Source organism: Equus quagga, chromosome 9 (assembly GCF_021613505.1).
Source record: "Equus quagga isolate Etosha38 chromosome 9, UCLA_HA_Equagga_1.0, whole genome shotgun sequence".
Lineage (NCBI taxonomy): Eukaryota > Metazoa > Chordata > Mammalia > Perissodactyla > Equidae > Equus > Equus quagga.
In genome coordinates, this window is record NC_060275.1 from 19168425 (window position 1) to 19192644 (window position 24220).

At 44.4% G+C, this 24220-nt stretch overlaps 1 protein-coding gene across 2 annotated transcripts in view; it reads left to right on the forward strand.

The window, feature by feature from the left end:
- FECH (ferrochelatase) overlaps positions 1 to 5238 on the forward strand; it is a 33948-nt gene extending 28710 nt beyond the window's left edge. For both annotated transcript variants that reach the window (XM_046671924.1, XM_046671925.1), the window contains exons 9-11: positions 203 to 367; positions 3242 to 3301; positions 3771 to 5238. In XM_046671924.1, coding sequence (XP_046527880.1) covers positions 203 to 367; positions 3242 to 3301; positions 3771 to 3905 — 360 coding nt within the window. In that variant the 3' untranslated portion in view covers positions 3906 to 5238. The remainder of the gene's footprint in view (positions 1 to 202; positions 368 to 3241; positions 3302 to 3770) is intronic.
- The last annotated feature ends 18982 nt before the right edge of the window (positions 5239 to 24220 follow it).

The following is a 24220-nucleotide window of genomic DNA, read 5'->3' on the forward strand; positions in this document are numbered from 1 at the left end:
ATTGTTATTTATTTATATTTTGCCAAATTCCAGAAGGATTCAAGCTTAATGTAGAAATACCAGAACTCATTAAAGCAGGTGTAAAGCATGGCTCTCGCTCCTACAGGGAGGTTCATGTGTGCCCAGGGCAGTGGGCTGTGATGGGTCATAGACATGGTGGGAGCAGTGGGTCCCAGTATGTGTTCACTCTCCTTTTTCATAGGTTGGTCCTATGCCCTGGCTGGGTCCTCAAACAGATGAGACTATCAGAGGACTTTGTGAGAGGGGAAGGAAGAATATCCTTTTGGTTCCAATTGCGTTTACCAGCGATCACATTGAAACACTGTATGAACTGGATATCGAATACTCACAAGTTCTAGCCAAAGAGGTAAATGCTCCCATCTGGCTCATCAATCCCATTGTTATTTGTTTTAAAAGAAAACTTTCTCTGCAATAATCTAATTGTATCATTCAAAAATATTGTTTGGTATACTTGTTTGCATGTACTGTGTCCTCATTGTTCTGAATAACACTTAATCTGAGTAATGGTCTGAACACATCAAGGTAATTCCATGTCAGCAGTGGGAAAGCAGTTTTGTGCCTTTCTAAAACCAGGTGGCCCACTGCAGGCAATGTCATTTTGTTTAGTTTGAGTTACTATACTACTGAAAGTAATGAAAACTACATTTCCTTAAAAAAAATAATTGTATTTCTCATCAATTTGGAGGGAAAAGTTTTTATTGTTCTATAATTCCTTTTCTTAGTCTAATAGTGCCCTTACTTTCGGGCTGTTACACTGCTTCTCATTGGGTTTTCAAGGCTTGTAGGAGTCACTGTCATTTAAGAGAAGAGCATGGAATGAATGAAGCAGTATATGTTTTAATTTCCTTGACCTCTTTTATACATTCACTTAATTAGCTGTTTGCTACTGTGTTGTGATCAGTGTGGTCACTGAAATAACAAATACCATCCTTAGTGTCTTGTAATGTAAGATGGATGTGAATTGTCAGTCAGGGTGGAGAAAAACTATTCCTCACCCATCTCATGGCTTCTGAGGGCCTGCTGGAAACTTGAGTCTGATTTATAGCATTGTTTCCATGGGAATTGTGGAAGCCTTGGACCCAAGAAGCCCTTCCCTCCTCATCTTCTGCCAGAACTCCTGGCCCTGATCATCCCACGTGTGATTGGTGGAGACCTGGCCTCAAAGGATGCTTCACCCTCTCCAGGCCTGCATGGCAGGTGCAGGGCAGGGTGGAGAGTGGGTGGGGAAGTTTAGCCAACACCCAACCCCACAGGTGTTTGTGTATTCATGCTGCTCATCAAACATCAATGAAAGTTCAGGAGTGCCTAAATTACTTGTCAGTAGTTCTGATAAAGAATTTATGGGAGAGTCATAGTTGGCTAAAATGAGGTTGCAGGGTTGTCTGTGGATTTTACTTAATGGTGCCTCCTGTATCCCACCATGACTTTGGCTTATTATGAGCTCACTAAAAAGATTTAAGTGCAAATATAGTTCATAGCAGAGTGTTTGGAAAATAATTTATTGTTTGTATTGAATAATAATTCACATTCATTCATATTACTAAGCTAAGGTCATTCCTTAGTAATCAAATGGATTATTAGTGATTAATAAATTAATCCATAGAATAAAGGAGACCAACTAGCTACAATTTGTTTCATTATTTTGATGGGAGAATACACTGTATTTAAAACAATTAACTTTATTTAAAAAATGGTTTGAATTTTTTCCCCAAATAGAAATAACCTTATTGCTTTTTGATAATAAAAATAGTAAACATCTCAAACAGTTGAAAGAAGTATAACGTAGAACTCACTTGGAATCTTACCCCTAAAGAGAGAATACGTTAATATTTTGATAAAAATAAGTCCCATTTCTCCTCTAAATGTGTATTTTAATTAAAATGATATTCTTCTACACGTTTAACAAAAATAGCATTTTCTTCATACTGTTTTGTAACTTTGTTCTTAAGAATATATTACGCACCCAAATCAATAAATATAATTAGATCTATGTAATTATTTTTAACAAATCCTTGATTAGTATACATTTAACATTATTTCTAATTTTTTACTATCATAAACTGCTCTGTAGTAAACATTTTCTTTTTTATTTTTTCAGTATTTTCTTAGGATAAGTTCTTAGAAACGGAATTTAAATGTTGGTGCCTATTTTACTGGCTTGCCCTGCAGAAGTGTCTCCTTTAAATGTTTCCAGCATTGGTTATCTTGCCGTCACTGACTTCTCCGTGAAGTTGTAGATTACAGTCTCTTTTAAGTTGAGGACTATGTGTTTGCTGAATCTCAGCATTTTTCCCATGCCAGTCTTCTGATGTTGATGCCGGCTCAAAATACATAGCAACTGAAAAGTCATCAACATTTTGGAAAGGGAAAGAAGATCCTAACTATCCGAGTAAATGATAATTAGATATTTCTCACTTATTTGAGGGATAATTAACTGGACATTTTTGGAGAGAGAAGCAGGGATGGTAATGAAATAATCCTCAGAATTTTATTTCAGGTTTTTCTACGTAAGAATCTATCTAAAATCCCAACTCTGAATTGGATCCAATCTAGGTTCAGCATACGTTAAATTACAGTCATGTACAGCATAATGATGTTTCGATCGGTGACGACCGCATATATGACAGTGGTCCCGTAAGATCAGTACCATACAGCCTAGGTGTGTAGCAGGCTGGAGCATCCAGGTTTGTGTAAGTGCACTCTCTGATGTGTGCATGATGAAATCACCTGACAACGCATTTCTCAGAACATATCCCCATTGTTAGGTCACACCTGACTGTAATTTACTTCTTTTGACACTTGAAGCATAAAAATTTAAAGCAACGTTCTGTTTAGGTGGAGTCTGTAAATGCATGCATTAGAAAGATACAGTAACAAAAGGATGGTAGGTAGATTTAAATTATTTGGGAATTCTATCAAATACAACCTCAAAAACGGTTCGGAAACAAAGCACCTGTGGGAAGGTAATGGGGTGGGGAAAGAATAGAAATTGAAGAGCAATTTTACGGTAACAGAGGTGGAAATCAACGGATGTGCTCACCCCATGACCATTTTTCATTTCTGAGCAGTTGGGGGACGCTTTTGAAGTAAGACTTTGAGTTGTGTTTGTGAATCTGTGTTTGTATTTATTTTTTTGGCAGCAATCAGTTTCTCTAAAAAAAAAAACAAAAGAAAAATAAAATGTGTATGTGTTTCTCCTCCCTGTTCTCATTTGATTCAGTGTGGAGCTGAAAACATCAGAAGAGCAGAGTCTCTTAATGGAAATCCATTGTTCTCTAAGGTATCCGCAGTGTTACAACCACTTCAGTAGAACATATCGGAGAGTAATCCTCTGAGAAACTCCTACCGAATATTGGTTTTCTCACATATTAGAACATTTTGAGTTCCAATTAATTACAAAAGTAAAATCGAATTCCTTATACTCTCACTCTTTTTTCCTTTAGATGGCCCAATTTTCTTATTTCTACCCATCTATGTCTAATTTAAAATCTGCCTTTCAGAGACAAGGTTTAGCAGGTGGGGTAAGAGGATTTCATTTCCTAAAATCTCTGTCTTAAGTTTTCTCTAAGCTGAGGAGATTCTTAGGAGAGGAACATATTACAGAATTTGGTTCAAAGGATTCATAATTCAGATTAAAAGAATCCCCAAGCCATAGTGATTATCTGGGCAGATGGGCGGGGGAAGTGCATGGGGAGACAGTAGGCTTTTTGCCTCTGATGAATCTTTGCTTCTTGTCGTGCGTCCTCCAGGCCCTGGCAGATTTGGTGCACTCACACATCCAGTCCAACGAGCTGTGCTCCAAGCAGTTGACTCTGAGTTGTCCGCTCTGTGTGAATCCTGTCTGCAGGCAGACGAAATCCTTCTTCACCAACCAGCAGCTGTGACCCCGCAGAGGACCCTTGGGATTAGGCAAATGCCCAACCTCCAGATCCTCCGACATGGAGGAGGACATATTCAGAGATCAAGGAAGGAAGTGACATTAGTATACGTGCGGACTTTGGGCACAAATTGTGTGATTTCTTGACGAACAGACTCTGGAATCCTTGTTGAGGCTTTTCTGTGTATATACTGAGACAGTAAGCGTTTATAGTCACTTGCTCTGGGCAAGAGACTACTGTGGAATGTCCACTAGGCTATTTTAAAAAGGAGTTTTAAAAATTTATCTTATGAGATGCACGTGTATTTTAAATACAGATTTTGTTTTTTATTACCTAAAAAGCCTCCTGCAAGGGCACAGAATCCCCCCCGTGAGCTGTCGTTATGAATATGTTTACAGTCTCATGCACGTAGGGTTTATGTGAACGCAGCTGAGTAAACGAGATATAGCTTGAAGCAGAAGTGTTACCTAACCTTTCCTAAGCCGTGGGCCGCAGAATGCCGGTGAGCGGTGGGGTTGCTTGCAGTGGTTGCTTTTGCCAGTGCTGTCACCATTTTGGTACTTGTGTATGAGCCGCACTTTCCTCACCATCAAACCAAATCGAGTACAGATTTCAAAAGTGCTTTGAGATTCCCAGGCACACAAGGCTGATAGACGTGTGGAAGTCCAGCGTGTGTCGTACCCGCCCGGGGGGAAGCTGTGGAGCGCAGCCTGGGGCCTCCCGCTGCTCCCTGCCTCCAAGGACAAGGATGCCGGGCCTCGTCTGCAGAGCTCCTCCCAGGACCCCAGCGAGCTTTCCATTGAGCATCTTTCTTTTGGTTGAATGTCTCCTTTCTGCATATTTGTTTGAAGAATTATAAAGTCAACTGTGTTTTGTAAGCTTGGATTCTTTCTTCATTTATAATTTTTTATTATAAAAATTATATAACATGCTATAGGAACTTTGAAAAATAAAGAAAAGACAACTAACCACTCTAATGCAATAGCTATTAACAATATTATGTTTCACGTCAGCCTTTTCCTTTCCTGTGGATATTTTTGATGCCACTGTAACCTTGAGTTTGTGAGTGAAAAGGTGTTCCAAAATGTACAAGTAATGCAGGATCAGAATCTGATCTTCCATGCTTGGGTTTGAATGGATTAAAAAATCTCTGATGGATCCATAATGAATCTGTAATGGTTACTTTCTCTTTCCTCATTGCCTAAAACTTTGTTCTTCAAAAGAGCATTTCTTTGATTTTTTTAAAGCCAGTTCATAAAGTGGGAGTATTAGAGGAGTCATAGATCTTCTATATTCAAAATTTACTGTGTTAATAAATATGACGTCATTAAGGTTTTAACCGGTTTGATTCATGCTCTCTGTTAAAAAGAAAAACTAATCTAAATTAGTTAATAATAAAAGTTGTTAAATAGGAACTTACTTTGTAATACAAGAAAAGAGCCATGCCATCCACTTTCATTAATAGTTTTCCTACACTGAGAACGGCTCTGAAATTTGACTAGCATCTACTTTTTTTTTTTTCAAATTGCTTTTCTTATTAGTAGATTGTGTTTCCAGAGAAAGGTACAAGGCATAGATAGTTGTTTAGAATTTTCCTCTATCCGTTTCTTTCATGTTTTGGGGAGTAGGTTCCAGTGGACTTTGACTGTCCGGTCACTCAGTGCAGTGAATTCTCTGGGTTAGTGGCGTGACGCCAGAGGGCGGGTTATGCTTGCAGCCATTGTCCCTCCTCCAGGAAATTGCTGAGGGCTTGCTTCACTCCAACTGTTTTAAAGTTGAATATACATTATTTTGGAGAATTTGCAGAAAACTACAATTAAGTTCTTTCTAGGGTATCTGACACCCCTCATTTGCTAAGGAAACTTCCCGATCAACGTGACTGAGCTGTCTGGAATGATATCCTTGATTCTGAGTTGGGACCAGATCAGCCTTTGTAGTGAGAGGCAAAGGGGGATTTATTGGGATCACTGTCCATGGCATTTGTTGTTCTCGTAAGTGTCACTTCTGCCTGTTAGTAACCAAAGATGGGTAAGGGTCATACGCGAGGTAGCCTTTGGTAGGACAGAAATCAATGATTGCTCTTTTTAGAGCTAATAGTCTTGAGAATTGTTGTCCTGTTTGTCGACTTTGAAATACAAAAGTTTGCCCTGGTCGTCAGCTCTTACTGCTGGCAGTTTCTTCAGGCAGCACTCCCGGACAGACCTGGCTTGAACTCGTGAGTCAACTTAGCTTGCAGGAGCTGTGATGCTAGGCAGTGTAGCCGTCAGGCTTATTAGGAGGCCCAGGTCCCTGTATGACTAGCTCGGGAGGAGGGAGCTCTTCCCTTTAAATGTCTGTCAGTGGCTTGTTGGTGCTGACTAAGTAGTAAATGTCTGTTAATTTCCTGGTAATACCTCAAAGTACCCATCCTTGCTCAAGTAATCCCATGAGCGGAATGTAATATTTCTCTAGGATTCTGTTAAGTTTTTCTTTATGGCTGAAATTATTTGGACACTGGTGGTTATGTAGGTATGAACAGAAGGTGGATTTTCCGCTCCAAGTGGCCCAAACTAAGCCTGTCTGAAGGCATATTATATTAACAAATCTAAATTTACGTTAGGTCGTTTATGTGTTCAGCTGATCTTAAAAATGCATAAATACATTTTCTTTTTTTTTGTTGATTTCTTTTTGGGAAAAATACACTGATTTGTTGAGGTGAGTCTCAGAATAAAGTTGCTGCATTTTTTTTCCCTTCAGCTAACCTGTTCTCATAAATTGGGTATTTAATTCAAGAAATCCTAATTTAAAGTATGCAAGAGAGATCGTTTGCTCAATCTGATGCCATTGTGTTTATCCACAATATGGTATTATACCCCGAGGGTCAGCCCTCACGGCTGAGTAGAGGCCACAGTGAGACCGGTCCCAGAGTGTAGTTAGCCACGTGGAGCTGCAGTCCTAGGAACACTGCTGTGCTCATTCCGCCCCGCTGGGGTTAGGTGGGGAAGGGGTAGGGGGCCAAATTGTGTCGCTCTAGCTGGAGGGCAGAATTTAAAGCTGGCAGCCATAAGAAAGAACTAACGTCTGTGTGTGTGTGTGTGTGTGTGCATGCCCAGGTGCATAAGGCTGGAGCCTCTGACCCTGTCCTTAGCACCTCATTTCTAGGCTCTTAACCTAGCCTGTAAAAACCCTTCTGTCAGAATCCTGAAGATGGCCCAGGAACATGCTTCCCAACGTTAGCTGGAAATGGGAAATTCATTGAGATGTCACAAGCGGGAAAAAGAAAATTCTGAATTGACACCAAAAGTAGTGCCCTAAATTCAGATCATTCAATTTCTCAGTCTTTTTTTTTTTTTTTTTTGTAGAAAAATTTTTCCAGGGTCAAACTCCTTTGCCAACCCTCTTTTTTTTTTTTTTTTTTTTTTGCGTTTGAGGAAGATTAGCCCTGAGCTAACATCTGTGCCAATCTTCCTCCACTTTGTATGTGGGATGCCTCCACAGCATGGCTGATGAGTGGAAAGTCTGCACCTGGGATCTGAACCCTCAAACGTGGGCCACTGAAGCAGAGCGTTTGAAACTAACCATTCAGCCAAGGGGCAGCCCCCTCAATTTCTCAGTAATATGGAAATCCTTGATGAAGACAAAAGCTAATCATTTATTATTTCTAAGAATCATAAAATTAGAGACATTTAATCATGGTTGTGCCCCAGAAAGACTTTGTTAATATCATTTCTAGGAGTTTGTTCTAACTGCTTAATAGTTGAGATTTCTTTGTTAAGAAGCCCCTTCAGTCCAGATAGCTTTCTATGACACTGAGATTTCATTTTATGGAAACTAGCGTTGTAAGATCTCAGGGTACATACATCAGTGGATTAAATCTGAATATTGAATGGCTCAAGAAACCTGAATTCTTCTTGAATCATTGCCAGTTAACATAATTAATTGGGGCTGGCCTGGTGGTGTAGTGATTCAGTTCATATGCTCTGCTTTAGTGGCCTGGAGTTCACAGGTTCAGATCCCGGGCACAGACCTAGCACTGCTCGTCAAGCCATGCTGTGGCAGGCGTCCCACATATAAAGTAGAGGAAGATGGGCACAGATGTTAGCTCAGGGCCAGTCTTCCTCAGCAAAAAGAGGAGGATTGGTGGCAGATGTTAGCTCAGGGCCAATCTTCCTCACACACATACAGAAATTTAATCGTGTCATACTTATATTGAAGTTTCACATGCTTGCCTTCTAACATTCCTTGCTAATTCAAACAGTGGCACCTGGAAACCTGTTTTGTTTTTTTTTTGGTGGTCACTGGGCTAACATCTGTGCCAGTCTTTCTTTATTTCATATAGAGGACACTGCCACAGCATGGCTTGATGAGTGGTATGTAGTCTGCACCTGGAGTCCAGACCTGCGATTCCCAGGCTGTTGAAGTGGAGCGTGCAAACTTAACCACTATGCTACCAGGCCGACCCCAAAAACTTGATTTTTTTTTGCAAAATTCCTTCCAGGCAGACAATTGTATGGCTATTATATGATCTTTGTCTTAAAACTCATGTTTCTTTTCAAAATGCACTTATTTCGGAAAGTATAAAGTGTGCGGAACAATATGGCACCGAGCGGAGTGGTGATTGCGGGTGAGTGCTCAAGAGAAATAGGTTGATGCTGCCAACGTTTGCTGAATGGCACTAACGTGATGAGCCATAGTGGGTGGTCCTGCCTAGTGGGACCTCCACTCCCTGCGTGCAGTGAGTCTTAGAAGACCTCTGGGAGGTGGGTGCCCTCAAGGGAACACGCTGCTAATCTGGGGTCCCCGGAGAGGAGGAAATGCTTTTGCTTTCACTGTGGGAATCTTATTAAGCCTTTCTACAGAGAAGAGGAAGTGGAAAACAAATGCGGCCATGACAATCAGTTTCTTACAATATACTTTGATAGCATCGGCTTAGTTGTTTTTAGCTGAAATCATTAGCTTCCATTTTTAGTATAACAGCTACTGGCTAAATTAGTCTACAGTAAGCCATCATGATGGATGCTGGAATTAAAAACATTTTTGGAAAAAAGCCTGGTTTGAGCCGTAGTTATAAGCGCTTGGGCAGGAATCGGGTGTGGTTTCTGGTTGCCTGATAGCTGTCACTCGTAGCAGTGAACTCCTGAAATGGGAACACATGACCAAGTGCCTTCTCCTTCCGGTCTCCCCTCTGGGTCCAAGCTTTCCTTTCCTGACATGTTAACAAATAAGAGATTTTGAAGCAGGAGTGTGCTGGCTCGTTTTAAAATTTCAGGTTGTTAAACACAGCAATCATTAAAAATTCTATATCTTACAATTAAATTATATCAAAAACAAAAGTAACAAATACTCAAAATTCATCAGTTCCCAATCGTTTTACTATATTTTATTATCTTTATTCTAGAGGTTATTTATGCTTATTGTACCCATAAGGTGGAAATACTTAAATTACATGAACTGCTCTGCCTCTCTTGCCAACTTTGTTCAGCAACATCACGTTAGTAGCTTGAAATGGGCTGTGATAGGACTATTTACACTATGGAAATCAGCACATACTACAAATTAGGACTTGATTGATGGTTTTGCTGATTATCTAGACTTAAGAAAGTGATGGAAAAATGTTAATAGTACAGATTAAAAGTTGTTGTGTCTGTAGCTGTTACATTGTGCATAGCACAAAAACTTGGGGAATATTCTCCCATTATTTGACAACTGCTATCCGATTTATCCAAGTGAAGTTTCTACATATAAAGAAGTTGTTTCATGTTTGTCTCACTCATCAATGTAAGCAAAAACTTCAGCATTCATGTCGGAACTATACTTGTTGATCACTTGCAACCATAGGTTGGCTACAGATGCAAGAGCTTGGTGAAAATCAACAGAAGCATTCTTTGAGCATCAGTTGACTGTATGGAATTTTCAGTAAAGAGTATTGTGTATTTTATTGTTATTTGTAAATTGTGTGTCCTATCTCTTTTACATCGGTAAAATTTATCGTAAAAGTACTCTCACACATACATGCATAGATTGTTTTCTGAGAGGGCTGGTTGGTGACTATCTAGGAGCACACTGCTGCCTGAAGAGGACCTTTTCTGGGATGATGGAAATGGAATATGTGGATTGCATGCTTACCTTGTTCTACAGTCATATAGAGGCAGCTCTCACTCTCTGTCACTGTCTATTTAGAATGGAAGCTCTTCGTGGTCACTAGATACTTTAATCTGTTTAGTAAGATTCCAGTTGTCTCCAGCAAAATCCCACGGGCCCGTTGCACTAACAGAATCCCTGAAGAGTGAATGTGTGACTCTCCCAACCAGTTCCAGGCAGAGGGCTGGAGGGGGAAGGACTTCCCAGTGGCGAAGTTCTGCAGAGCGGGCTTTTGTTCTCCCCATCTCTCGGCCCAGGAGAATCGTAGCAAGGGAGGACCACACGTGGCGGTTTGTGCTATTCAGGGAAGATGAATCGCTCTTTCTTAAGATGGGCACTGGTTCTCTGAGTGCCGGTTCTTGTTTCACAGGGGCCATTTCTTCATGTAAGGCGGAACCTCCTGATGTCCGTGACAGCTGGCGACAGTGAGGTTGAGCGCTGTGTCCAGGGCTGGCCCTGAATGCCGCCCAGGGTCCTCACTGATACCAGAGCGACCCACTCACCACAGTGTCGTCACTGTACCCTAGTGCCTCTGGTTTCACAGTTGCTGGTTTTCCCGAATCAGAATGATCTTTTCTCAGGACTGGCTCTGCAGACCAGCAGTTTATTTTATTTGTGTCTTTCTTATATTGAGTCCATGCCAGCAAAGAAAACCCCATGTCAAACTGTGAATTGCAACCTCCTCCTACGACTCAGAACTTGACCAAAATAAGACAACTACTCTCTGCAGCCACTTGGCCTTCTGGGCTTCTGCGGAGCTTTCTTTTGTTTCCAGTCCCATGTTATCCTTTCCCTCAATCCCTTGATCCTTGCGAGCTCAGGATATCTTCAGGGTCTTATGTCTGATCCCTTCCATATCCCCTGAAGGCCGAGTGTCCAGCTGAGCCGTGGGGGTGCTGTCCCATACGAAAGGTTAGCCTTGCCTGCCCTTTTTGAGAACTGAGTGTCTTCGGGAGCGTGCTCAGACGTTTGATTGTGGCTGCGCAACACGAGGTAGCATTTTGAGGGGATGTGGCAGCTCGGTTACAGTCACTTCTCAAAGAAATTTAAATGGATTCCCCCAGACTAAGGATATGCACCACCGAATGCTTCTGCCTGTTATTTCTGTCTGCATTAGCACCATCTGGACCAAATTATCTCCTGATCAAGTTTCACTCCCAGCTGACTTGCCCACAAGTGCCAGAAAGAGCTGAGATTGTTCCTGAAGCACCAGTGGAGGTGGCCTGAAGACTGGGAGGCAGAGCAGAAGCAGACAAGCCACCACACCTTAGGGACCCTGCGGGAAGTCTTGGGGCCAAGACTGTGGAGGTGTCTGACACAGACACGGCCCCTAAGTGGCGAGCAGGCCACTGTTCTTGATTCAGTCATCGTTTGGGCCCATCAAGTTTAGCAATAAGAGACGTGCACTAGGTGGTCTTTGACTCTGGATAGGGCACAGCCAAAGGAAACAAATTTAAGTGACAGTGAGGAGGGTGGAGAGTAGGCAAATTGGGAAGGTTTGTAAATATTGAAACAGTTTCTGAGAAATGTCATCATTTTAAAACAATATTCACTTCCTGCTTTAGTCTGTGCAGGTGGAATCCTGTTTAAAGCAGGGGCCTGGATAGGTTGACCCTCATTTTAGTATACAGATTTCTATTTCTGAGACTATCCAGTGGTGTGCTGGTCCCTGCTTAATGACTGGCTCTCTAGGATGGGGGGAAGACCCTAATTTATAGCATTGGCCGACTTCCATGGTGTAAATACTCCCATCATGGCCAATTCCAATCTACCTTTGTGATGTCACAGATGGCAGAGTTGGGAAGAGATGCCAATAAATGGCTTTTATGAGCCAGCACGAGCAAACTCCATCACACTGCTGACTCTATTCCTTGTCAGAGACTTTGCTTACCATGTCTTCTGGAATGTTCCTCCACCCCACTACCATCCTGTCCTGTGCAGAGCAGAATCCCAGAGAACCTAAGCACTCATGGAGGGAAAAGCTAAAGGAGGAATGGGGCAGATGCCTTTGAGAGCCTCGGATGCAGCCGTTGGAACTGGGTTCCCCACAGGGGATGTGAGAGCTTGGAGGAGACGGCCTGTGGACCGCAGCAGGGGCGGCCCTCCTCCAGAGAGGCCTGAGTGCGGCTGGCCCGAGGGGCGACAGGAGGCTCGGGGCTCTTACGCCGCGCGTGCTCTTTAATTTGTCTGGATGTTTGAAGAACACTTGCTCAGTCCACCCGCAAAGGTTGCGGTGAGGGTCAGCTGAGACAACGTGTGTAAGATGGCACTGTGTGTGTAACGAGCTACTGATAAGTTAACTAACATCTATGACTATTTGGACATGGTACTGAGGACATGCATTTAAAAAAATATTTTTATTATTATAAATTATGAAAAGAAAGTAAGATAAATAAAACAGAAAAAGTCATCCATAATTTCATGACACTTTGATGAATCTCATACCACGTATTTTATGCATACATATCTTACATACTTTAAATTTATAAAAATACTCATATTGTTCCTACTTTTCTATACTCTGTGTTGCTTACTGAATACTCTTTCATGAACATATTGTATCTGTTATTACATTGCAACATAGTTTAAATAGCTACACAACGTTATATTGTATGGATATATTGGAATTTGTTTACCAGCTCTCAATTATTGGAACTTTTTATTGTTTCTGTTGCTTGTATTTGAAAAAATCCTCATTGGCAAAATCTTTGGACATATCCTCAATCATTTCCAGAGGAAAAATTCCTAAAGGTGGATTTTCTGGATCAAAGGATATTTTTGCAGATTTTTAGAAAAGGATTAAATGAGGTCATGTGCATAGTGTGCTTAACACAGTGCAGTGCTTGATATGTGTATGTGTGTGCGTGTTAGATGGCAGCTGTTATTAACTTGAGTTATGCGTTTGGTTGGCAGGCTATCGCTGCGTTGTTCTCGCCGGTCGCTTTATTCTAGGAGTTGGAGCTTCACTGTGTTGTTTTTCGGGGGGTGTTACAAAGGGAGTGTGGTGGCAGAAAGTTCAGAGCCTCCAGGAATCAGGGATCAATTCTAGCCCTGCCTTTCATGTTCCTTGTTGTGTGTGCTTTTGGTCACTTGCCCTGAGAAGGTCATGGGTAGAGGGAGAAGAAACAGACTAAGAGCTGTCAATCCTTATTCGTCAATAACTTCGCAAAGAGTTTGAACGTTGGGAGAAAGTTGAGTTTCAGGTGAAAGCAATTTGGGGGATTATGCGGATTTGACTTAGCCCTTACGGGTCTGCAGGTCCCTGAGCATCGCCTGTGTGTGTCCCGCACGCCCTCCTGTCCCCACATGGCTCTGAGCCGGCTCCCAGAGGGCAGAGCGGTCCATCCAAACCGGGCAGGCTTCCAGCTCAGGTAACCACTGCACTTACGCCATTGTCCCTTTAAGAAAGGTCAGCGGGGAATGTGTTCCTTCCTGTTTACGCTCCTGAAGGTTTTCATGTCCACACTAACCCACTGCGGGCCTGGGCCAAGGCCAAGTTGCCATCAATATTTTAAAGTAGCGGTGTTATAAAATTTATGGAAGACGCACAAAGGACAATTCCCTGAAGTGACGAGCCCGCTGAGAGGGGATATTGGCTAAAAGGAGATGCCCCGCTTTGGAACAGTGTGAGATGGAGTGCCAAGCTGGGCAGAGGCTTTGTGTGCGTGGGCTCAGAGCCGAGGGGAGTGGGGAATCTGACCTGGTTTCAAATCCCACCTACAACTGTTAATTTATTTGGTTATCTATTAACAGTCTCCTGGCAGCTTACTTTTATGTTTAAAATTAAGTGCTTGATTGATTATTTTCTAGAACAGTGATGTGATGTTGTTCTATGCTTAAGCCAATCCATTAGTGGGCTCTCTCATTACTGATCTCTTTTCCTTCCTTTCTTGGTTCATTGTGTGTACATGTGTGTGTGCGTGTGTGTGCACTTGCGAGTGCGTATGTGTGCGCCTGAAGGTTGGGAGAGTTGGAGGGTGGAGGAAAGGCCTCTTCGTTCTGAAAATGAAGCAAAGTTGGGCTGTTATAGATTCCCCAAACTACGCAGCCACAAGGATTTTCCAGTGTCCAAGGAGGGGTGGGTATTTCTTGGCATGATTCACAGGTCGAAGCAGAGTCCCAGAGAATTTCTTGTTATGGTGATTTCATTGATCAAAAATCTTCGCATAAGCTTCTATTTTTAAAAACCTCTACTCTCCTTTTACCTGCTTTGGAGGTATCTTCAACTATTTACATATTTCTAAGATTTGCTTCTGAGGATTGAGACTCATTGTTTTTTAATTCGGTTTATTAAATATTAAATATATTAGAAAAATAACATCTATAAAGCAGAGCCTCTTGACTCTTGTGCTCGACAGGTTTCTCGGTGTTCTGCTTGCTTATTGGTCCCTCTGCCCTTGGGGTGGCCAAGTGTAGCCCAAGGTGGCCTGACCTCCCAGGCTGTTCACCTCTGGCCGCCCAGAGTAGTGCCCTTCCATGCTCCTCAGAGCAGCACAAGCAAAGCAGGATCTGACCTGCGTTCTACCTGAAAAGGTTGGGAAACGCTGGAAGAAAGTGTCAAGGATGAAAATCACATGAACATCTGTGTCCGCAGCACACTGTGTGAGAACTAACCTGTGCCGTTTCTTTTGTAACCTGCCCTGATGTGGCAGAGATGGTCCTTTCAGCTTATAGATGGGAGGAATAGGTACCCGGCAGTGTGATTCAGTCCCTCAGTGGTGAAGTGAGGAGATGCATCTCGCCCCACCTGCAGACGTGCTGCCTGCGGACGTGCTCTGTCGCAGAGCCGTCATATAAGGAAGTCCAGCTCCCTCCGCCCTTCATCTCATAACCCCAGGGCTCATCGTGAGCAAACAGCCCCTCTGTACCACGGACCATGCTTTCAAGAAGAGGCACATTCCTAAAAGTTTCCATGGAGACAGAAGTTTTGTAAATCTAATTACATTTAACATACATTTGGGAGGGATAGGAATCTAAAGGAGATCTTCGATGAGGTAAAGAATCTTTCTCTAACACACTCCTGCCTTGGCTAATCTGTAAGTCTAGATTTTTGACTCAGGCTAGAACCTGTCTGAGTTCCGCTGACATGTCTTATTAAGAGAAAGAAACTGGATTCCATTAGGTAAAAAGTGGATGGAATAATAGTCCCCAAAGCCATTATTGGAAGTTTTATAATGGTAAAGAACATGAGGATGGCCGGTGGGGGTCTGGGCTGGGGGATGGTGCTAATTTACCAGGTGACCTCTCAGCTCTTGTCCTTCCCAGAAGTTTGGGCATTTCAGTTTGAGAGGACCCACTGCTTTGGCTTCAGAAGCCTAAGTAACTAACTACTCTGGCTTAATGAGAACTATGATGCGGCAGATAGGTGGGGTCGACTCCGTCTGGAGCCACTCCTCCTAAAAGGGCACACAGCTCTTCTGAAAGGAAATCCTTATTCCACCCTGCCTTAGTGTCCTAGGGCTGCTCTAACAAAGTACCATAAACTATGTGGCTTAACACCCAAGAATTTCTTCTCTCACAGTTCCGAAGACCAGATGTCCAAAGTCAAGGTGTTGGCCAGGCTGCGCTCCCTCCAAGGCCCTGGGGAGAATCCTTCCTCGTCTTTTCCAGCTTCTGGGTGCTCCAGGTGTGCGTTGGCTTGTGGCTGCATCACTCCATCTCTGCCTCTGACTTCATGTGGCCTTCTTCTCTGTGTCTGTGTCTTCTCTTCTGTCTCTTATAAGGATACTTGTCATTGGATTTAGGGACCACGCAGATAGTCCAGGATGATCTCACCTTGAGATCCTTAATTATATCTGCAAAAACCCTTTTCAAAAATAGATCACATCACAGGTTCTGGGGGTTAGAACATGGACGTATCTTCCTTGGGGAGGGGAGGACCATTTAACCCCCTAGGCACTTTCTTCTTGCCTTTCTGAGAAACCACTCCTGGTCTGATGGGCTCACATCTCCTGCCTATGAGGCAGCATCAAATGGTCAGGGCATAGAAATGGGGTCAGTGCTGAGGTGGGTGGTTACAAGCACAGAATCCTGCAGAACCTGGCACCCAGTCCTGGCTCCCCCTGTGCCAGATGTGAGACCTGAGCAAATAATCAAACCTCTCAGCACTCCGGTTCCTCCGCTCTAAGATGAGAGAGTAATTCTCTCCCCTCGGCTTGTTGTGCAGACGACTGAGATGACGTAAAAAGCAAATACTCTGGACCAGAGCGATCCTCGCCGTGTAGCCATTATTATGAGCTGGGAACGGAGGAACCTGGGCTTCGGTCCTGCCTGTGACCTCTGGGGGGTCCTCACCCTCTCTGAGTGTCTGTGGAATGGGTACAGAAGAGGTGATCCGACAAAATGATTTCTAGCCTTTCCCACCACAGTGGCCTTGAGCCCTCAATCAGGCAGAAAGTGCCCAGGAGCCCTCTGAGGCTCTGGCAACTCCCAATTTTGACCGGCTTTAGTTTAGTTCATACCATCTCATAGCCTGGGCCTCCAAAATAGCATGGAGAATTTCGCAGCACATTTAAAAAGAATGTTTTTTTGCTCAGGTTTCATTAGGAAAATGGTTTCAGTGGGTTGCATTTCACTTCTCCTGAGAAGGAAACAGGTTGTGGAATCCCTGAGTTAGAGAATAGGATTCTCTATTTAGTCCATTCTCGTGTCCGGATAAGATCGTCCAGAAACAGAGAAATCGTAACAGGTTAGAGGCACCTGGGCAGCGCCTGTGCAGAGCTCGTCCTCAGAAAGCACAAGTGGGATTGGAACCTAGCGATTGAGAAATTGAAGCTCAGAGAGGTCAGGTGACCTGTCCCAGGTCACACAGAGAGGTCTTCCAACTCTTAGACCAGAATTCTTTTTTTCTAAGATTATTTCATCTGAAATCGTTTTTGGGTCCCACTGTTCAGAACACGTTTTTATTAAACACCGTTGTGCTACTGTTCAGATATAGTTAAAAGATATATTCACTCTTTCCAGTGAAATTACGATTTGATGCAAAGTTCAAAGGACAGGAGGAGCCTGGATGAGACAGAGCAGAGGGAAATCTTTCCAAATGGAAGGTCTGGGATGACGATCTGGACGCTCCTACACAATTTTTCAGTCTCACTGTAGAAGAGGACACATATTTTATTTGCAAACCAAATCTTGATTTAAGAGGATAAATCACATCTATGTTTTTCTTCCCACAGTCTGGTCTCTGAACAGGACTTTCGCTCATGCAGACTTATTTGGCAAAGTTCTCAAGATCTGTTTTCCAGCATCAGCATCTTATCGACCTGAGCTACATACACACACTTAGATATTTACTTTTTAGAGAAATAAAACTTCAATACTCATGAAAAATATGAGCCCTCCCCCTCCGACCCCCGACTTGCTCAGCTCCCTAACTATTGGAATAGTTTTTCTCATCAATTCAGAAATTAGTCTGACATTTACCTGGGGGCTGTGTGCTAGATATTAAGGGCTGTTGAGGGACAATCTGTGTAGTATGGGAGGTGACATCTGTTCTGCAGAATGTGGCCTGCCTCGTGGGGCCAAGCTTTCACCTGTGTGATGAGTCCTCATCTTTCACATTGGCTTCCTGCTCTACTGACTTTCAGTCTGTCTCTCTGGGAGGTTCTGGTGGCTGAGGAGAAAGCACTGGGCCTTTGACGAGCCTCACACATCCATCCAGGGCAGGCTTAGCCACAGAGCAAACCTTCAGAAAGGAAAGTGCCTTATTTTCCCCATGGTGGCGTGGTATTGACCAGCGTGTGTGTGAGTGTCTGTGCTTGTGTGTGGACAGGGCAGGAGGCGGGGAGGAAACCAATTTATAAATCACATCTTGCAAATCCTTCTATTCCGAGGTGGTTGTAAACTCATTTCTTTGCTTTTCCTGTGCTTTGATTTATGGATTGGGATGATGGGGACTGTGTCGCTTCTTCTGGCTGTGAGTTTGGATTTAGTGGGGTGCTTCATAAAAATGTCCGCTGATTTGCATGCCCTGGGCTGATTGAGTTGCATTCTTTATATGACCATTTTTAGATGGATTGTCTCTGTGGGCCTCTGTCCTTTTGTTTTCTGGGGTTCAGAGGTTACATCAAAAACCTCCCTGCCTGCTGCCTGGTGTGACCTTTGAACTCCAAAGGGCACAAGATCATGAGGCCATAAAATCAGGCACAAACACTAAAGGTGTCATTCTGATTGTCCTCTGAGGACAGGAGTTTAAGGCTTGATCACATGATTCAGGGTGGAGGAAACCCTGAGAGCAAAAAGCAGGGAACACATCTGAATCCCAATCTATAGCCAGGAAGGACAGAAAAGAGCCTCAGGGCATGCACACTGTGCAAATTGCTGCAAATGTCAGTTGTATCTTGCTCCAGCCATTTCTGGTGGGACAGCCCCGAGAATGTCAAGCATACCATATCAGCAGACTGTTAGGTTATTTGTTCAATTGTGTCATGATAAGCAGGCTCCCTTTTCTGTGTGCTGCCTGCCGGGGCCAGCCTAAAGACAGCAGGAAGTCATCGGGAGGAGTCCTATATGCTGGCACGCGGCATTCGAACCCTCAGGAAGGACAGCAAAGCGAGGCTGAAATGTGAGACCCGTGGCCTGCGTGGCTTACAAGGAAGAGCTTTAGATTAACTGTTGGTTTTTTAAAAGGGGAAGAAGCCCTGGCTCAGTGTCAAACCTACAAAGAGTGTGTCATTAAAAAAGGGAAAAATCTATTTGGAATAACGATAATGGTCTCCTTGTGGCTGGCTAGCATTTCAGGGCAAACCAAAACTAACATGCCGGGGAAATGCGATGGAACTCTGTAGGGCCGGGTTGAAAAGTGAAGGCTCAGGCTCAGGATCCTTGACACCAAATAAATTATCCAGAATATTCTAAAACCATAAATGAACTTCTACTGATTTATGCAGAGGTTTCCAAGGTCTTTCAAAAATGCATGTGAGGAGCATTTACGCTCCCCAGTGGCATGGAAAATGTTGCACAGCAGCAGAAAGGAGCCGGCTGAGCGGGGCTGAAAGCCTACAGCTGCAAATCAGCTGCCTTCGTGGAAAAAAGCCTGTGACAGGCTCAGGAGGTGAGGGAGGGGGCATCCTTGGAGAGGTCAGGGTCCACTCTGGATTGCACAGAGGGGGATACCGAGCCCCACAACAAAGGTGACCTAGAGACATCTGTCCCCGGATGTTATTCTCACACCCACACCGAGTGGAGGGGAGGGACATTTTTAAAGGAGAAGCGGATGTGTAGAAATCTGAGCTTCCCCCCAAGGGCACAGAAGGGGACCCTCCTGACCTGAAATGCTGACCAGAGGCTGTGGGTTTGAAGGCCTGAGAATTTTAGGCTAAATACTGAGAGCTGACTACAGCGAAGGAATGAGGGGTCCAGGGAGGGATGGCGAGAGGGAGAACAGGGGGTATGGGGCCACTGGAGGGGATGAGAAGAGCTTCAGAGAGCAGGTGGCTCTCTCCAGGGTGGCTGCTTCTTCTCAAGCTGGGGAGGGATTTGGAAAAGGAAGTCACTTTGTGTGGGGTGGAAGGCAGTAAACTGCAAGGCTGTAGGAGAGTAATGATCAGAGGACAATTTAGGTTGAGGAAGCTGCTGGAAGCGGGCTGGGGAGAGGGCAGAGAACACCTCTGGTAGGGCCAGTTTTTCACAGAGGGATGGGGAAGATGCTCCTTCAAGCATCCACATAGCTGGTTACCCTGGTCCGTAGGCCCTCGGTGGGCTGTCTGCCTTCTCCACCTGTTTGAAGCCCACGTTTCCTCAAAAGTCTTGGTTAATTACCCCCACCTCCAGGAAGTCCTCCTGGACCAGCCATTCCAGAGTGATCTTCCCTTTTTGATCACATGGAGTACCATTCATTTAGTGTGTATTGTGCTCGGTTTCCTGCTGTCCATCAAATAGACCGCACATGTGCATATGCATTTCTATGTGTCTGTATGATCCTCGACATCTAACCCCCTTCCGCAGTTCAACTAAAGGCTCCTCCAGAGCAGGAACTTCATCTTTCCTCTCATCCATCCCCTCTCTAAAAAAAAGTCTTGGAGAATTGTTCTATTGACTTCTTGGGTGCACTGCACATCTTCCTTTGGTGGATGTTGATTTTATTAGAAGCTTAGTGGGAGAACAATGATTCAAACTCCTCCCCAGCTCCCCTCCCGCAGTTCTCCATGAGTCCATGGATGTGTAGGATAGCCACACAAATGACAGCACTGTCCTATGTCACCTCTACACAGCGAGATGGGACAGGGGCCTCAGGTGGTGCCTAGGGCACAAGAGTTGAGTTTTGATGGATGTAAAGGGTAGGTCAGGCTGGGAACAGGGGCTCTGACACCTGGGCCCCACCCTCAGAGGTTCTGAGTTAAGTGGTCCAAGTTGGGACCTTGGCGTAAGTATTTCTTACAGGCTCCCCGCATGGCTCTAATGTGTAGCCAAGGTTGAGAATCACTGGTCTATCTGGTGAGGTAAGACCGTCTCCTGGCTCCCAGCTTTACCCCTCACAATTCCCACCCACACAGGTCTGCTGTCTCTGAATATCAACTCCAGATTAGTGGGAGAGGACATTTGATTGGCTCAGCTTGGGACCACGTGTCCACTTAGGTCCAATTGGCTATGTCCAGTGAAGGGTGGTGAAGCCATGAATTACAAAGCTGGCTGTTGCTACTCCTTTAAATTTGGAGTGTATTTCCCAAGACTGGGATGTTGTGAGTGGGGCAGACATCCCCAGAGATAACTGGTACAATTCCTTCTGCCGTTATGGTATCAAACTCTACTACGATTGTTTGCTTTGAGGTCTGTGAACTCTTCAAGGGCAGAGGCTGCCATTTGGGAAACCCCATATACGAATCAAATTTTTCGCTTTCTGTATGGTATGATGCTTTGACACCTTGGGGCCTTGCAGACCCAGGGAGGGACTGCCCCTCCCAGGGTTGGCTGATTCCTAGAGACACAAACAACTTGTCTGCAAACCCTCCTTTGATATGCAAACCAACTAATCCCAAATCCATGCACCCCATCCGCCTCCTTTCATCCAGTGCTGGCGGTCCAGGACATTATCATCCTGCCCCAAATCACACAAGAGCTGGGTCCCGGACAACTGGGGACCCCGCCAGCAGCCCAGAGCCAGCTGAAGTTCTTCAAACTATCCAATGCCAAGCTTGCTCAGCTGCTCACCCTGCCTCCCCATTCCGTCCCATGAAAACTGCAATAAAGACTTTTGCCCATGGTTTCCCCTCGCTCCTTCTGCTTCTGACTAACCCTGGTGCTTCCCTGTGTGGCCCTGAGTGGTGTGGTGTGGTGTGTTGTGCACCCTCTTCTTGGGAACTGTGAGTAATAAACTACCTTTTCTTTTCTTTTTCTTTTTTGCATTTGTAGTCACCCATGTAACAACCATGCAGAGCATCTTATATAACACTTTTAGCACCCCAGAAGGTTCCCCAGCACCCCTTCTAAGTCAACACCCACCCACCCATAGGTAACCACTATTCTGACTTCTATAAGTTTTAGATGTTCTTGAACCTCATGTAAATGAAACTCTTTTGCACCTGGCTTCTTACATTCATCCTTATGTCTCCGAGATTCTTCTATGCTGTTGCATGTATTTGTAACTTGTTCTTTTTTATTGCTATGTAGTATTCCATTGAATCAAGATGGAACCTATAGGACTTGCTCACGGGGTGTAGCAAACTACCTTTTCAGTGGCAATTGTCTTCTGATCTGTTGGCCTCACCGTAACTGAGTAAAAGCAAAATCCTTGGTACATTGTAAAACACCCCAGCGCCTGGCACTGTGCCTGCCACATAGAAGGTCAGTGATAAATATTTGTTAAATTGAATAAATGGATGGATAGATGGATGGATGGATGAGCAGACTCTTGAGAGTTCAGTGGGGGCATGGGTGTGACATTTTCTGCCTGATCCAGCCCTCAGTGATGGATTTCTGCACTTCTTCTCCCATGCTGCTTCCTCCATCATAAGAAGAACATAGGCAATTACAGTGGAATAACAGAATGGAGGGACCAGTAACTCCCTGAAGAATCGCAGTCAGACTGAAGACCCAGGGTAGAAGAAAAGGTGTGAGGTTAGCATCCCTGATCTTGTGGGAGCCCTTCAGAGGGTTTGTAAATAGAAATGATGAATGAGCATGCTCTGACATTTATGTCACGGTGCCAGGACTTTCTCTCCCCTTCTCCTCACATTCTTTCTCCGGGATAAAAGATACTTGGCACCCAAGAACAGTTGTCCCTTCTAGTCAAAACTGGGGGAAACTGACAAACTCAATCCTAGTTCATTAGCCCCTCGATGAATTATGGGAAATGGAGGGACATCGTGACTGGAGCACAGTTAATGAACCCAGGATCTCCAGTGATGGATGGATGGGTGGAAATGAACATTAATCTAGTCTCACCCACTGCAATGATGTCATTTTTAACCAACCGTGAACATCACCCAGAAACCAACCTGGAGACAGAGCAGTGATAATAGGGGGTGGGGTTGCCGAGGGAGAAATGTTAACCAGATTTCAGCATCCTGACAGTCGGTCCTGCTACAAGTTTAAATGCTCCGTTTAGCTCTTGAATTAAAACAAGACAGGGCTAAAACTTTAATCAATCCAGTTCAGCTGCCACACTCAGACATGAGCAGAGAATAAAATGAAGGTCACAGGAGAAGTCCGGGAGAGAGAATTTGACAGTCCGTGCAGATGAATGGGGTTATGCCAAACGGCCTTTGAGATGAAAAGGAGGCCCAGGCTGGCAGTTCATTTGGAAGACGAGTGGCAATCCGTCGATAGCTGGGGCCAGATTCCTGATCCCTGTTTTTCTAGAGCATGCAGGTGTGTGTGTGTATGTGTGTGTGTGTGTGTGGGTCTGTTCACCCGTCCCAGTGAAAAAATAGGTAAGAAACTGCCAAAAAAGAAAAAAACTCTCCTATTTCATGTTCACCAAATTTCAGGCTTATTTACGTTAGTTAGCAACTGATTTCCATGGAAGGTTAATTCATATTTTGATGTACATGGTACTCCATCTCATAATCAAATTGCTTTAGTCTGAATTCCTGAGCTCCAGGAAGAGGTGGGGATTTTGAAACCTGGTGCACACCCCTGGTAAGACAGGGCTGTGGCAGCGAGAACATAAGTAGCTAATAGGTTGCAAAGCAGGGAAGAAGGGGGCACCAGGGTCCAAAGACCAGCTTCTCTGGACTTTGCCCAGCATCCTGCAGGCACCCCTCCACAAGGTACAGGGGGAGGGGGCAACAGTCTCTGCGTGCTACGAGAAGCCCTGGGGGAGGGGGTGGAGGACAGTGGGCACAGGTGCCTGGCAGTGGGGAGCCAGGAGGATGGTGTGGAGACCTCAGGGACCATCGGTCACATCTGATGTCACTGCAGCCCAAACGCTCCCCTTGTGACACCCACCCTCATTGCGTTGGGCTTTCATAGCCTGGAACTTAGACACTATCCTGGGAAAGGAGGAGAGAGGCCCTGTATTAAGTAAAGCTGCCTCCATCCTGTCTGTCCAGAAAGGCTGGTTGTGCCCTGCCTGTCAGCAATCTCTCTGACTTCATCTCTTCCACCATCTCTCTCTCTTTTCTCAATCTCTCTCTGCTCTAGCCACACTGGTCTCCTTGCAGATCTGTGTATGCCAAGACACACTCCTGTCTCAGGGCCTTTGCACTTGCTGTTCTCACTTCCTAGAATGCTCTAAGCCCAAATATGCTCAAGTTCCCACACCACTTTACTGTATAAATGTCACATTTTCAAAGAGGCTTCTCTGACACCTTATTTAAATAACACCACTGTCCATCACTCTGTCTTGTTTAATTTGTCTTCGGAGAATTTATCACTACTAACGTGATACATGTATCTGTATAGATACATGTATCACATGTATCCTATCATATGTGTATGTATATATATGTATATGTCATATAAACCCCCATATATGTATGCATATATTTGTTTGTTTATTGTCTCCTTCCCCTCATTTGCATGTCAGCTCCACGAGAGCAAGTACTATTTGTAGCCACAGTGCTGGGAAGAGTGCATGCGCACGAACACACAGCCTGCTCCACTCCCCTGCTTGGGCACACGCGGAGCTCAGGGGACTTGGTTTCAATCTGCCCCTCAGGGCTGCTGTCACACACCTCTGCCTCCGGGACTGCCATTTAAGCCCTTGCTTCCTTCTCAACTTCTCCACTCCCTCAGCCCAGAGAAACTTTATCTAGCCTGGG